This window comes from Meleagris gallopavo, chromosome 1 (assembly GCF_000146605.3).
Source record: "Meleagris gallopavo isolate NT-WF06-2002-E0010 breed Aviagen turkey brand Nicholas breeding stock chromosome 1, Turkey_5.1, whole genome shotgun sequence".
NCBI classification, from domain to species: Eukaryota; Metazoa; Chordata; class Aves; order Galliformes; family Phasianidae; genus Meleagris; species Meleagris gallopavo.
The window spans coordinates 38,140,596-38,153,454 of NC_015011.2; the positions used below are offsets into that span (position 1 = coordinate 38,140,596).

A 12,859-nucleotide genomic window follows, 5' to 3' on the forward strand; every position below is an offset into this window, starting at 1 on the left:
CTGTTTTAAAAAAAAATAACGTTAAAATTGTTTCCTTTGGTGCTGACTTCTTAAACTGGAATGCGATCCGGAATAGTTCTCGTGTGCAAGCCAACATTTGTTTTAAGAATTTTTATTGTCTTCTTTCCCTCTCCCCTCTCTCCGTCCTGCCCTCCCCTCTGCTCTGCAGATTTACACTGACTGGGCTAACCACTACCTAGCAAAATCTGGCCACAAGCGGTTGATCAAGGATTTGCAACAGGACATTGCAGATGGAGTTCTGCTAGCAGAAATCATCCAGATCATCGGTAAGACCCAGGCTCGGAGAAGTACTGTGAGCTCTTTGCGTGGGGGAATATATAATTCAAGTTGAATGTATTTAACAATAAGATGAACCCGGAATAATGTGATTTGACTGACTCCATATGTCTCTGATATTTGTGTGGTTCATCCTTGTCTTAATTAAAAAATATGTTTATGTGAGCATGTTTGGAACTGTCTGTTTAACCATACTTTAAATGGCCAGAACTGTATCTTACACACTTTGAATTGTCAGAAATGAATGCTCCATTAAACCGTATGTCTCCCATGTGTGCATTTCGTTAGCTGGAGTGGCTCATACTTTCTGGGCTGCCTTGAAACTGTATCCTGACCCTGCAAAGACAATTGTGGAAGATTTCATGTCAGCAGTTATTTTGCAGGGGCTGAAGAATTAGCAGCAATCTCCTTCACACTTCCCCCTTTGCATGATTTGGCATGTGGAAGCAACTGCTGCTAACAAGAAAAGTTACTGTGCAACGGAGCTTTACTTAGAAAGGAGCTCTGTGTCAACAAAACCCCGTGCACTTTATCGCTGTGTCTGTTCTGCTTATTCTCTTTCTTTTTGGTGTGTGTGGAATTTTTTTTTGTTTTTTTTTTTTTGTTTTTTGTTTGTTTGTTTTGTTTTGTTTTGCCGAGGTTGGGGCTGGAGAGAAAACTTTAATCTCCCTGTTTACCTCTCATTTCTCACCTCACTGTTTCTGTTTAGCAAATGAGAAGGTTGAAGATATCAATGGCTGTCCCCGGAGCCAGTCTCAAATGGTAAGAACAACATATATTCTTAGTGTGCGTTGACATCTCTGCATTTTCTAAAATGCTTTTTAACAGTGATTTCTTTAAACAGTGAATATTCTGTCCCATGCTTAGTGTACAGTCCTAATTCTCACATACTGTTCTTTACATTTCTTTTTTCCATATAAACTTAGTGTCTGCATCTTCATTTTTGTGCTTGCTAACTTTGGGTCTTGATGTAACCCAGCAGCAAAACTTCATTAGTACTAATGAATCCAGAACTGCCTTAGTGAACCTGTTCTCCTGATTATCCAGATAATTTCATTCAACTTCATTTTTAAGGGCGATAAATCCAAGAACAAATTTTTAAGTGGAGTCTTTGTGTCTGGAAAACTGGTCTGATGAACAAGACTTGCCAAATTATTTCTGAATATAAATAGCCCTTTGGATTGCCCACTGTGAAGTCCAGTTAGATGCACTGACTCCACAACTTTCAGAAATAGCACTTTAGTCATATAGCTTTCTGAGCTATCACTGGCAGCTGCTTAAAGACATGTTGATACACTCAGGCAACAAGCACTCTGTGACTGATTCATATGAGTCTGATTAATCTTCTACTGTGCTTATGGTTACTAAACTACATTTAATAAGATAAAGCCTAATTAGAAGGCCGTGGAACTGGCAGGTACAGAATGTGAGCATCAGTAATATCACCGTGCATTTGCTGAATCATTTGCAGTTACAACCATGCTCCCCCATGCTGAGGACTTTGCCTGTGTTCACAGCCAAATAGTAAGTGAAAAGGTGCACAGTTGTGCAGCTGGCAAGGATTTTGTAGTATCATGGTTTGGGTGAGATTGTATGATAGCTGGGCTTTGAGGTAAAACCAGAAAATAAAGATTTTGCATTTTTTCAATGCATTCCTAAAAGATAGAATATATTTGCAGTGTTTTTCCACAAGGCTATGGAAAGCTGAAGGAAGAATTTTAAGTTTCAGCAAAATAACTAATCAAGCTTTTTCCCATTCTTACTTTTCACAAAATGTGGAGGGTAAGAATAAGTTTCTGCTCTGGCTCTCAGGCTTTTTGAAACATTCTGTAGCAAGAATATAGGAAATCTCCTTTATAATAGTTATTATTTTAATTACTCATATTACAGCAGCACCTAGTGGCCCTGGCTGAGAACTTTGGGAACTCCAGTGTGGAACTCTAATATTACACATACAGATTGAGAGATAATCACTCTTTACTCTAATTACATTAAAATCTGCCATTCCAGACAGACAAGGCAAACAAGAAAAGACAAAAGCATGGAAAAGTGATATGATTTCCCCCGGTCATGTAACTGGCAAATGACCATCTAGGGTTGCTGAGGGATTCATGCTCTGATGTCTATCTAACTTCATTTCCATGAGACAAAGCCAAGCTGCAGGGAGAACTCCAGCAATGTTGGCATTGACCCCCCCACAACCCCCCCCAGCCTCCCCCCCCAAAAAAAACACAAAAAAATGGCATCTTTCCTTTTTGCAGGTAAATCTTTATGAGACATAGTGATTCTAGATTTCATCTGCAGTTATGTTGCATGATTTGTGCATACCCATGCTACAGCAGTACCTGCAGGGTTCTTTGCATCTGTCTTCTCTCTCCTGTAAACCCAACTCTGATCTCATTCCGGTCAGAGTATTTGTCTCATGTGTTTTGGCTTGCAAATGGGCCCTTCAAACACTCACACCTGTACACCATCTCAGATTGGTGTTTGCACAGTGCTAAAACATCAGTTTTACCCATTTCAACTTGATAGAAATGTAACATATTTTTTCCCCTTTCTGTGATTCAGTCACTTTATTGCTTTATATCTGTGCCTCATCAGATTATTTTCCTGTGCTTTCAAATAATAGTTTTATACTGCTGATTTCTTCAACCGAGCTAGGAAATTTAAAATGTTCTGAAGGTAAAGTACTTCAAATTTGTCAGCTTTCAAAGCCTCTCTCAGAACCCAGATATTGCACCTGTTCTCCATTTGTCTCCTTTGGCTCGTTCACTCATATAACCTAGTAGAAGACACCCTTTCCTTTATTAACCTCAAAAATTTCACTACCCTTCTTTCACATACGTTTTCACGATCTTTTCTCATGACTTATAATTAAGAAATAATGTTTTCTGTACTCATCTGTTATTTGATACCCTTTCCAGGAGGTGATGTCTAACATATTTTATTGGCTTAAGTTAGAGAATACTGACATGAATTGTCCACTGCTGAGAATTCTTGATGTTCATCTACACTGTAGGTGATATCTATACCAATTCATAATTAATCACTACCAGTATCCCCAATTCATAAACATCTTATTTTTGAATTTTTTTTAATGCTTCTTTTAGTTTTCTTTTAGTTAAGTCTGTTGCAATGTCTTGCACTGTCATGATGGCAGCAATACAGAAAAACTTGTAGACCAGTTAAACCAGCTCCAGAGGTCCAAGTTTATGAAAAATAATAACCTGTAAACTCCAGCAGTGTTCAGTTTCTGCATAGTTAGCTTTCCCATTAATTGTCATTAACTGGTGAAACTTTCTTCTCCTGGATAAACCCAAATTGTAAAATGATTTTGGTATTTACTATGAAGTATTATAATAAGGACTTAGCATTCTGTTAATTTCAGGATACATTGTCTGTCTTCTGTATCATACACAATCTGCTGTTTTCTTTTTTCTCAGCTATTCCACTCAAAGAGGAATATGGCACTTGAGCCTTTTCTTCATATCGCTTTCAAACCCTTTTGTGGAAATAATGCCATATTCATTTCTATATTTTCCTTTAATTAATTATTCCATAACTTTAACAGTTAAGGAAACCTCGAATACTTATTTTTTTTTAATACTAGTCTTTCAAGACTTTCTGTTTTGATGTAATAAAATGGTTATTCTTTCCTGCTTATTTTTAAGCCATCTGTTTCTTTAGTTTTAATTGAAAATCCCAACACCATTAGAAAAAGCAGGAAAATATAATAGATAGAAAATATATTGCAAAGTATTTACATTTATCATATCTACTGGTCCAAAAGAATGAATTCAGGTTTTTTTCTTGCTGAGCATATTAAAAACATACTGGAAAATAGCCAGTGTTTTATCTCTAAACAAATCCTATAAAACATGTAGTACCAAACTTGATCCATCCTAGGGATGGCAGAGAAAATGCAAGAGACTCAGAGTGCTGAACTGAAAATCATTTTATGGTGACATTTTCATTATTCTCCTTTGAGAATTTTTCAGAACTATCTCTGTTACCTCTTCATGCAGTCTGTGGTTCTTTTGGCTACATGAATATGAGGGCTCCTCTTAAAGCATTGCCTCTTGTTTCATTATGTCGGCCCACGGTGTCAGAGGCAGATGGTGGTGGTGGTGGTGGTATGGCAGTAGAGGTTCAACCTACCCACCAATATTCCATTGCATTTTGTTGCCATGTAACAGATGGCAGCAGAGGGGCAGTCTGACAGAATGGCATCTGATGGGAAAGTGCGTAAGAAGCAATGAGGTTTGTCATTGAATACCTCCCTGTGGAAAAAATAACACACGTTGACAATATCCAAAAGTTGCTGAATGTTTACGGAGACCAAACAGTGGCTGTGAGCACGGTGAGGCAGTATGTGATGCGTTTCAGCAGTGGTGACAGTAATTGGAAAGACAAGGCATCTTCCAAATGCACACGAAGTTTATGAGTGAGGCATGCAGGCTCTTGGTCGCTGCTGGAAAAAATGTATAGCTAATAGTGGTGACTGTATTAAAAATAGCATTTTGTAGCTGAGAATTTGCTCTTTCAAATAGCATTACTGTGATCTTTGTATTTTTTGTAGTTTCCAGGGAAATAAATAGAAGGCGTTACTTTCTTGTAATTTTCTTGTAACTTTCTTGTTGGCATTACTTTCTTCTAAGAGTAACTCATGTGCTTTCTATGCTCTTGAGCAGCTCCAGGTGAGCCTCCCACGCAGGTATGAGCCATAGAAGTATACACTGGAAGTTGACTGTGTAAAAATATGCTGTTGCAACTGAAAATTCTGTATTAGTTTTAAAACCGAATCCCATCTCATTTATTTTGCAGTCCAGTGGCATCTTTTTGTTTAAATTCTTGCTATTACCCCATGCTTATTAGTGAATCTTCACATATTTCATGACTGGATGCTATAAGAGACTTCTGAAAATACAAAGGAAATGAGAGATTTGAGTTTTGTCAGCTTTGCAGGTTTGGTGTGCATGAAGGAACAGAACACAAGTTAGTAATCTAGTTCCTGTATTTCTGCAGTGCCTGCTTGTGTGCACATTTCAGAAATGAAGTAAATACCCTGAAATGTTTCAATGGAAGTGTACCCTATTCCATGTAATTGAGTCTAAGAGAAGTAAAAGTATTGCATTGTAAAATAGGGGAGTACCATTATGCTTAGCAGATTTTCAGGAAGATTTTTCAGTAGGTTGAAACAGAAGCTGCCTGGAATGGAACTGGAGGCAATGGATCACTCATGAGCTTTTTCTTGGAGATGAACATAAAAGCCATTAACAACTCCTTTAGAATGGAAAACAAAGAATAACTGGTACACACAAAACAAGCTACAATTCTCATTTCCCAAAGGTCTGTGCTTGTAAGTGATTCATTTATTATATTCAAAAAGGAAAAGAGATGAAAAGTATTTTTTTTTTCCAAATAATTATTCAGGATAATGAAATCTAAATCTTATGGTAATATCACAGTAGTATCTGGCAATTCTGAACAAAAAGGTGTGTTGAACTTCTATTGTCCTTCACCAGATGTTAAAAAAGTATACGTAGAGTCTTCTGAGTTGATGGCTCTTTTTTTGGGATGCAGTTTGCCTTGGAGAGGGGACAAGGCTTTTACTGGGGCAGATCTCTGTTAAAAAATACAACCAAAGGATTGGCATCTTGAAGTGTTGGCAGGACAAAGTCAAAAGCTCATTTCCCTATCCTTTGTGGTAGGGAAGGGGATCTGGTTTTCAATAATAGGGTAGCTCTGAAAAGGGAAGAAATGCAAGTACTTTTAGATGAGAAGTTTGCAGTATGTTTATGGAAATGTTCTCGATAAAACCAGAGAAAAACGGTAAAAATTAAAATATGAGCTCCTCTGAGAGGTTTCCAGTGTTTACATGTAGGAAAACTCATGTTTTAGCTGTGTACATAGAAAAAAGTTGTCAAAACATAGTGGAACTATTTAGGAAAGCAAAGAATATACTCAGGTGTTATGTAAAGGACTGCATAGAAAGGATCAGAGGAAGGTTAAGAATTCTGCTCACATAGGGAACTAAGAAAGGTTATTTTTATTTGGATGAGAACATTCAGATCTGGAATAGAGAAAGAGATGAGATCCTCTTTCCAGTGACAGTATATCTGTATTCTAGATTATTGTAATTCACTGAAGTAGAAATGCTAAGTCACAGCTTGAACCAGTGATTGAACACCTGGTGGGAAGGAGGACCAACCCAGGGGAGCTCAGATGCATGCAATGTACCTCAGTGACCAGAAGGGCTGGAGCCAGGATCCCAGACTTCATTTAAGGGTTGGCAGTGGAAATAAGGGTATCTTGCAGGAGATCCCTGCATACCTGGAGCTTTCCCAGGGTAAGATACTTTTTTTCCTTTGTTTCTGTACCTACACCTGTTGCATTTGAGCAAGTCCTTGCTGTAGCATAGAATTTTGCTACTATGCTGTCATTGCTGGGATTTCCATGGTGTTATAGCATTACATTTGGCTCATCAGCTATTTGGCTTGACCACATTGGGAACATGCATACTTTGCTAGGGAAGTTTTTAACATGTACATCATCAGAAACAGCAGCTAGGGACTTCTGCTTTTCAATGCAGCATATTAACAAACATAAAAATGTTGATCATCATAATTTCCGCTCCTATCGGTTGACTTCCTGGTAACAGGAATCAAATGCCTTATTTTCTGTCTCTTTGTGTACAACTAACATGGGAATTTCCTTTATCATCTCAGAGTTACCTTCTGCTCTGTAAGTCTCCTGGCACTTCATTCTCAGACTTCTCTCCTACTGTTTGTATGTGCATCTTAATAATTTAAGATCTTCTGTCATGGGATTTCAGAGGTGAATGGCAGTTGTTCAGCTCATAGCGCTGTTGCAGTATTTGTATATATTGTGATAAATATAGCACCTCAGCATGCTGGAAACCCTGGAGATGAGGATGTGCAGCCTTATTTCCAGCTGCATCAAGGGTGACAGCCTTACCTCTAGGGCTGTCTGTCAATTAAGTGCGTGAGTTCATCACAGCCTGGAAGCCTGCAGTAGCAAGCTGTCCCCACGTGTCACATCAGGGCGGCTTGTTCCCTCTGGTACTTTAGCAAAGAAAGCTGTATTGTACAATACCACTGTAACTGTGGAGAGCCATCACCTGTGCAGTGATTCACTGATTAAATATTCTGAAATTATGATGCATAACCATTTTGGTCTCCTTCTTATCTGATCTTTGGGATATTTTTTTGACTGGTAAAATTCATTGTAGCGAAGATATAGTAACATAGTGCTGACTGCAGCATTAGCAATATATGTGTTCTAAATAAGATACCTGAAGCTATATATGAGAGGAATATGTTTACGAATATATATGAAGGAATAACTATTCTTGATGTATTTGGTTGTTCTTACTGTTTTCTTTTGGTTCCATCTACAAGGATTCTGGAGTCCCAATTCTGTCTTCACAGTACTTCATTCACTTTCTTCTGTTGAGTGAAGAAAGCCCTGGATTTTTTTTCTCTGCATTTTCTATTTGCTTTTGTAATATTTCTATCCTCCCCATTTTCACCCGGCAGGTTTTCTATAAAGGACCTGGCCATAAAATAAGTAGTCAGTGTTACGACTGAAACTTTCTCTCATGGGCTTCCTCCATCTTCAAGATCTTTTATTTTCAGAATTGACTCTGATCTGCTGTAATTAAAAGTCCACATTTAACTTCTGTTTCTGTTATTTAATTTGGAGTTTGGTCAATTTTTGTTGTTCAAAGGGCTCAACATTGTTCTTGATAACTGCCCTTATTGTCTGTAACCTCACATGGCCTCAAACTGGGATGATACATAGAGGGGTGGATTATGAGGGCATTTTGCGCTAATAGCTGATCCTGTCCTTGCACGCAGTTCTTCCTTGGTCTTTATAAGCAGTGGCTGAAGTATCAAACTCTCCATTCCCTAGCAAGAATTTCTCACAACAAGGTAGCTTATATGTTCTTTGGCCCCCTCCTACCACGTTTCTTGTTACAGCATAATCCTACACTTATGAATCCTGCTCTTATGGTTTGGCAGAGAATAGCCTTGTGCTATTCTTTTTTGGACACTGTGAGTTTAAAATCTATTGGTGCAACACTGGTGGCAAATACTTCTGCTTTTCCTTATACTACTCCGTTTTTCCTTATAACAGTGACAGTTGTGGATTGAAGCATGTAACACTTACTCAGCTCTATTATCTAAGCAGATGCTTTTGGAAGTAATGACACTTCTCAGTGTGACACGTTTTCAGATTTCCCACTTTCTGATGATGCTTTCAAGTAGACCATTTTTGATTTAACTACGAATGCTTCTTGAGATTCCTCACTGGGTTTTGTTTGCATTTAACCTGTATCTTCCCTTGGGTTCCAAAGGATGTATCCAAGGCTGCTACAGCCAGGAACCTTCTGTCTTTCTGAAGATGTTTTCTTGGAAAAATCTTGTCATTTCTTAGGCATGCTCAGACTGTAGACATCCCTTCTGAGAACCAACCCCATGTCCACTCCCTTCAATGAGTGACCGGCCCTATCTAGGGAGGAATTTCTTTAACACATTTGCCACATGCCAGTACATGCAATATTCTGAGTAATATTTAACAAAATAGCTTCTGAGTGTGTACAGTTATTATTGAGTGTTCAAACAGACTATCCCATTGAAATCTCATAATTTCCTTGGTTGATGATAGGAATGTAACCGCTAAGATACCTTTCCATTTAGGAATGCTGTCCAGATTTATATGGCTCCAAAGCTTATTTCTGCTGTCTGAGAGCAGTGGTGACAATGACATGAAATACAAGCCACATTCTGGATAGTCATGCGCAGCTGTCACACAAAATGAGGAGCATCTCAATCTACTCATCTGCCTGAATCAGTGGATTACAAAAAGTGAACTGTGTATGGAGCTGAATATTGGATTCAATGCATTGCAAATGTTGGTGGCAATGTTGGCATATTGCGAAGTTTGTGTCAGATGCATCCCATGTATACTCACACAGGAACTGAAAGAACATTGTATGCATACTGTATGTATGCATTCAGTTTGTCTGGATCTATTGAACCAACGCAAGGCTGAAGGTGGCAGTTTCCTGAATCGCATTATTACCAGTGGTAAGATGTGGTGTCAGCACTACAAGCCAGAGTAAAAATGGCAGTCCATGGAGTAAAGACATGTGAACTCCCATTGAAGAGTAAGTTCAAGATGTAGTTCTCAGCAGGTGAAGTGATGTGCCCTGTCGTTTGGGAAAGGGAAGGAGTGATCCTTCTGGATTTCCTGGAAACGGAACAAACCATCAACTGACCACTACATCATGATGCTGCCTAAGCTGAAAGCTCAAACTTCCAGAGTCAAGCCAGAGACAAAGACAACCTTTCTCTTGCAACACAATAATGCCAAATCTCATACTAGTTTGGAGACCATGGAGCACATTGCCCGTCTTGGGTGAACAGTCCTATTACATCCACCCTAGAGTCTGGGTTTGTCACTTTCTGACTTCCATCTATTCAGAATAATGAAAAATGAACTGCACAGGCAACATTTTCCTATCATAGCAGCTGTGAAACAGTGGGTCACCTCCACTGTTATTAGTGGGGCATACAGGCTTCTCTGAATCACTGGTGAAAATTGGCTGATGTTGGGGACTATGTTGGGAAAAAAAGTGTAGAATTTGCTCTATCAAATAGTGTTATTGGACTATTTGTCTCTGTTGTAGTTTCCATGGAAATAAATAGTAGGCATTACTTTTGGGGTAACTACGTAGATGGTGTGAGGGCTGCACAGATAAACAGAGTAAGCTGGCTTTTATCATGAGAAAGAGAGAGAAAGCTAAGGAAAGGGAACTTCATCAATCTTGCCAAAGGATGTTGCAGTCATGAAAAGAGGAGGAGAAAGCAACCAAATAATCACTTTTGTTTTTTACATGATTTGATTCTGGTTTGGCTTTTTATTAGACCTCTTTATTCTGAACTGAAACAAGCATTTCTCTTTACATCCAGAGAAGATCTGAGAACATTAAAAGAACCACAGATTTTATGACAATCCCTCTTCATAGAACAGCTCAGAGTTACTCACTTACATCAGGCAGTGAACTGGAAATTTCCCCGAGTCATCTGCATTTGACTTTCTGAAGTCATAAAATAAAATGCCACAGGAACACATCTTGGTTCTTATTTTACTGTACTGGAAGAAGTACATTATTCATTAAAAATAAATCACATGCAGTTATTAGTCGTCTTGTTTAGGCTTACAAATTCCTTGCCCTATTAATGAGTGGAGTCACATGAATATAAGTCATCTAGATGTTAATGAAATAATCGTGTCATGAGAATTACTTACATTGTGATGGTATCAATCTCATTAAACCTACTGAGAAGTTCATCTAGGGTTAGGTTTGCTTGCTGAAGGTTGCGTGGTTAGGGCTAGGATTAGATTTATGTGCATTTTGCTTCTGTAGGCTAAGATTGCTGAAAACAAAAAGATCTTTTTTTCTTCCTTAAAACAAGCAAGCAAGAAAAATGCCTTCAAAATTTTTCTTTTCCTCCAAGCAATCTTTTGAACTCCCTTGCCTGCCAGTACCTCCATGACGCTAAGGCATAGCCATTTTCACTCACCTCTCCATTCCTCAGCAATATTTGTCAGGCATGTAATATGATCAAAAACATCGTTATGTTAAACCGCATTGGGAGAATGAAACATTGGAATTACTTATGTTTAAATATTAGTGACTGACATATACTTTGCATTATTTTTTCTTTGAAAAGATGTGGTTGGCAATCTTGCCATTTCCACCCACCCAGCTTTCTCCCCTCTTCAGTTTTCTGTATTTTTTTCCCCTCAACAATGTAATTTGAACATTACTTGAAGTTTTGTAATTGATCATATGTATATTTGTGACACAAAGAGATGATGAATAATGGCCTTGGAAGCTCAATTAATAAAAATGAACTGAAAAGTTTTAACACAACCATGTATGTCAAATGCATACACACTAACTGACTACGATACACATTTTAGAAAGCACTTACTGATTCTAGTTATACATTTTCCCAGGACAGCAGCAGCAGGATTACTGTAAATATGTGTGCTTCATGATGGTGTATTTTCATCTTCTTCTATAGGGAGAATATGCTATAAATACTAGGAATGTCTAGAATGTTTACTGGTTTTAAAAATAGAGAAGTGCGTGATATTTAGCTGAACAGCAAAAATGCATATTTAAGCCTTACAAGAAAATAAACAATCTCTGAAGTAGTTTTCTTTTACAGCATATCCAAACAAGACTTTCTGGTAATTTTGAGATTTTGTCAGCTTTCTAGATTTTTATCAAGTGCTTGATTATTTTGGAAATGTGGTAAAGTGCCAGTTCTGTTATGATTATAGTTGAGGAGTTTCTTCTATTTAAAGACTTTATGACCACTCTATTTACAATACTTCTACTCAGATTATCTTATACTCTTTTGTTATCTATGTATGTCTGTGAATTTTGGATTCCTTCAGAGAGGTAGACTTTTCACAAAAGAATATTCTTAACTGTAAAGAAGAATCCGAAGATTCTTCACAGATCTTTCTCCGAAGGTAATTGGACATTGCCTGTCACAGCATCACACAATGGTTGAGGTTGGCAGTCACCTCTGGATGTTGTCTGGTCCAACAGCTGCTCAAGCAGGGACAACTAGAGCAGAGTGCGCAGGACCATGTCCAGATGGCATCAGTAGTAGATTCTGCAGCTTCAGTAACATGCAAGATTCTCAAGAAATTGTATAGGCGTGTGTTTTGATGTGTAGTGCACATGGAGCATCTATATGAGGTATTCTGTGTAGTTTTGATAAAGCTCTATTTTAATTCTCTTGAAGTTTATTGAACGGCATTAAAGCTGCTCTCTCTGCCTCTCATTGATGAATGGAGGATTTTGGGACCTTTGTCACTGTGTGAGTTTTATGCACATCTATACAAGTCAAGTATATCTGTACTTCTCTAGAATTACCTGAGCTACTTTCTCTGCTCCTAGGGTAAGTAGGGACTGAATTTAGAAAAGAAGAAATGAACACAATTTTGAGCTTGAAACACCAAGACTTGAAAATAATACATGAAGACGTACAACAAGTAGGAATTCCATCCTCTTTTTTTGTCTGGGCTGGAAAAAGCAACTCGATGTTTTATGGGAGGTACAGGAGCTGCACAAATGTCTGTAAGCTGCTGTTGGTTATGCAACACATAAAGTGGAAGAGGGTTGTGGCTTACGCTGTAATGAATGGAAAAGGGAAGAGATTGCAACTAGTAGTGTTGAAGTGGAACAGGGTTTGTATTGTGAATTTCGCTGCAGGAGAGGAGAATCAAAATACGCTCATCTTCTCACATATGCTTAAAATTACTGTAAATAATATCCAACAAATTATCAAGCTTTTGGAGTTTTTATGTGGTATTTGATGCCTAGATAACCATGCTGAATCATCTTGTTTAAGCTATGCATATCCAGTATTTCAAAACTTGGCACTATAGCAAAGAGACTGGAAGAAAGGAGAATAAAGTACCACAGAATGTCCTAACAATGTAGTGTGTT

General features: G+C 38.1%; 1 protein-coding gene across 8 annotated transcripts in view; it reads left to right on the forward strand.

Moving 5' to 3' along the window:
- The window catches only part of NAV3 (neuron navigator 3), a 396,053-nt gene that overhangs the window by 212,999 nt on the left and 170,195 nt on the right, over positions 1-12,859 (forward strand). For all 8 annotated transcript variants that reach the window (XM_031553711.1, XM_031553705.1, XM_010708375.3 and 5 more), the window contains exons 2-3: positions 170-287; positions 1,007-1,059. In XM_031553711.1, the coding sequence (XP_031409571.1) occupies positions 170-287; positions 1,007-1,059 (171 nt within the window). The remainder of the gene's footprint in view (positions 1-169; positions 288-1,006; positions 1,060-12,859) is intronic.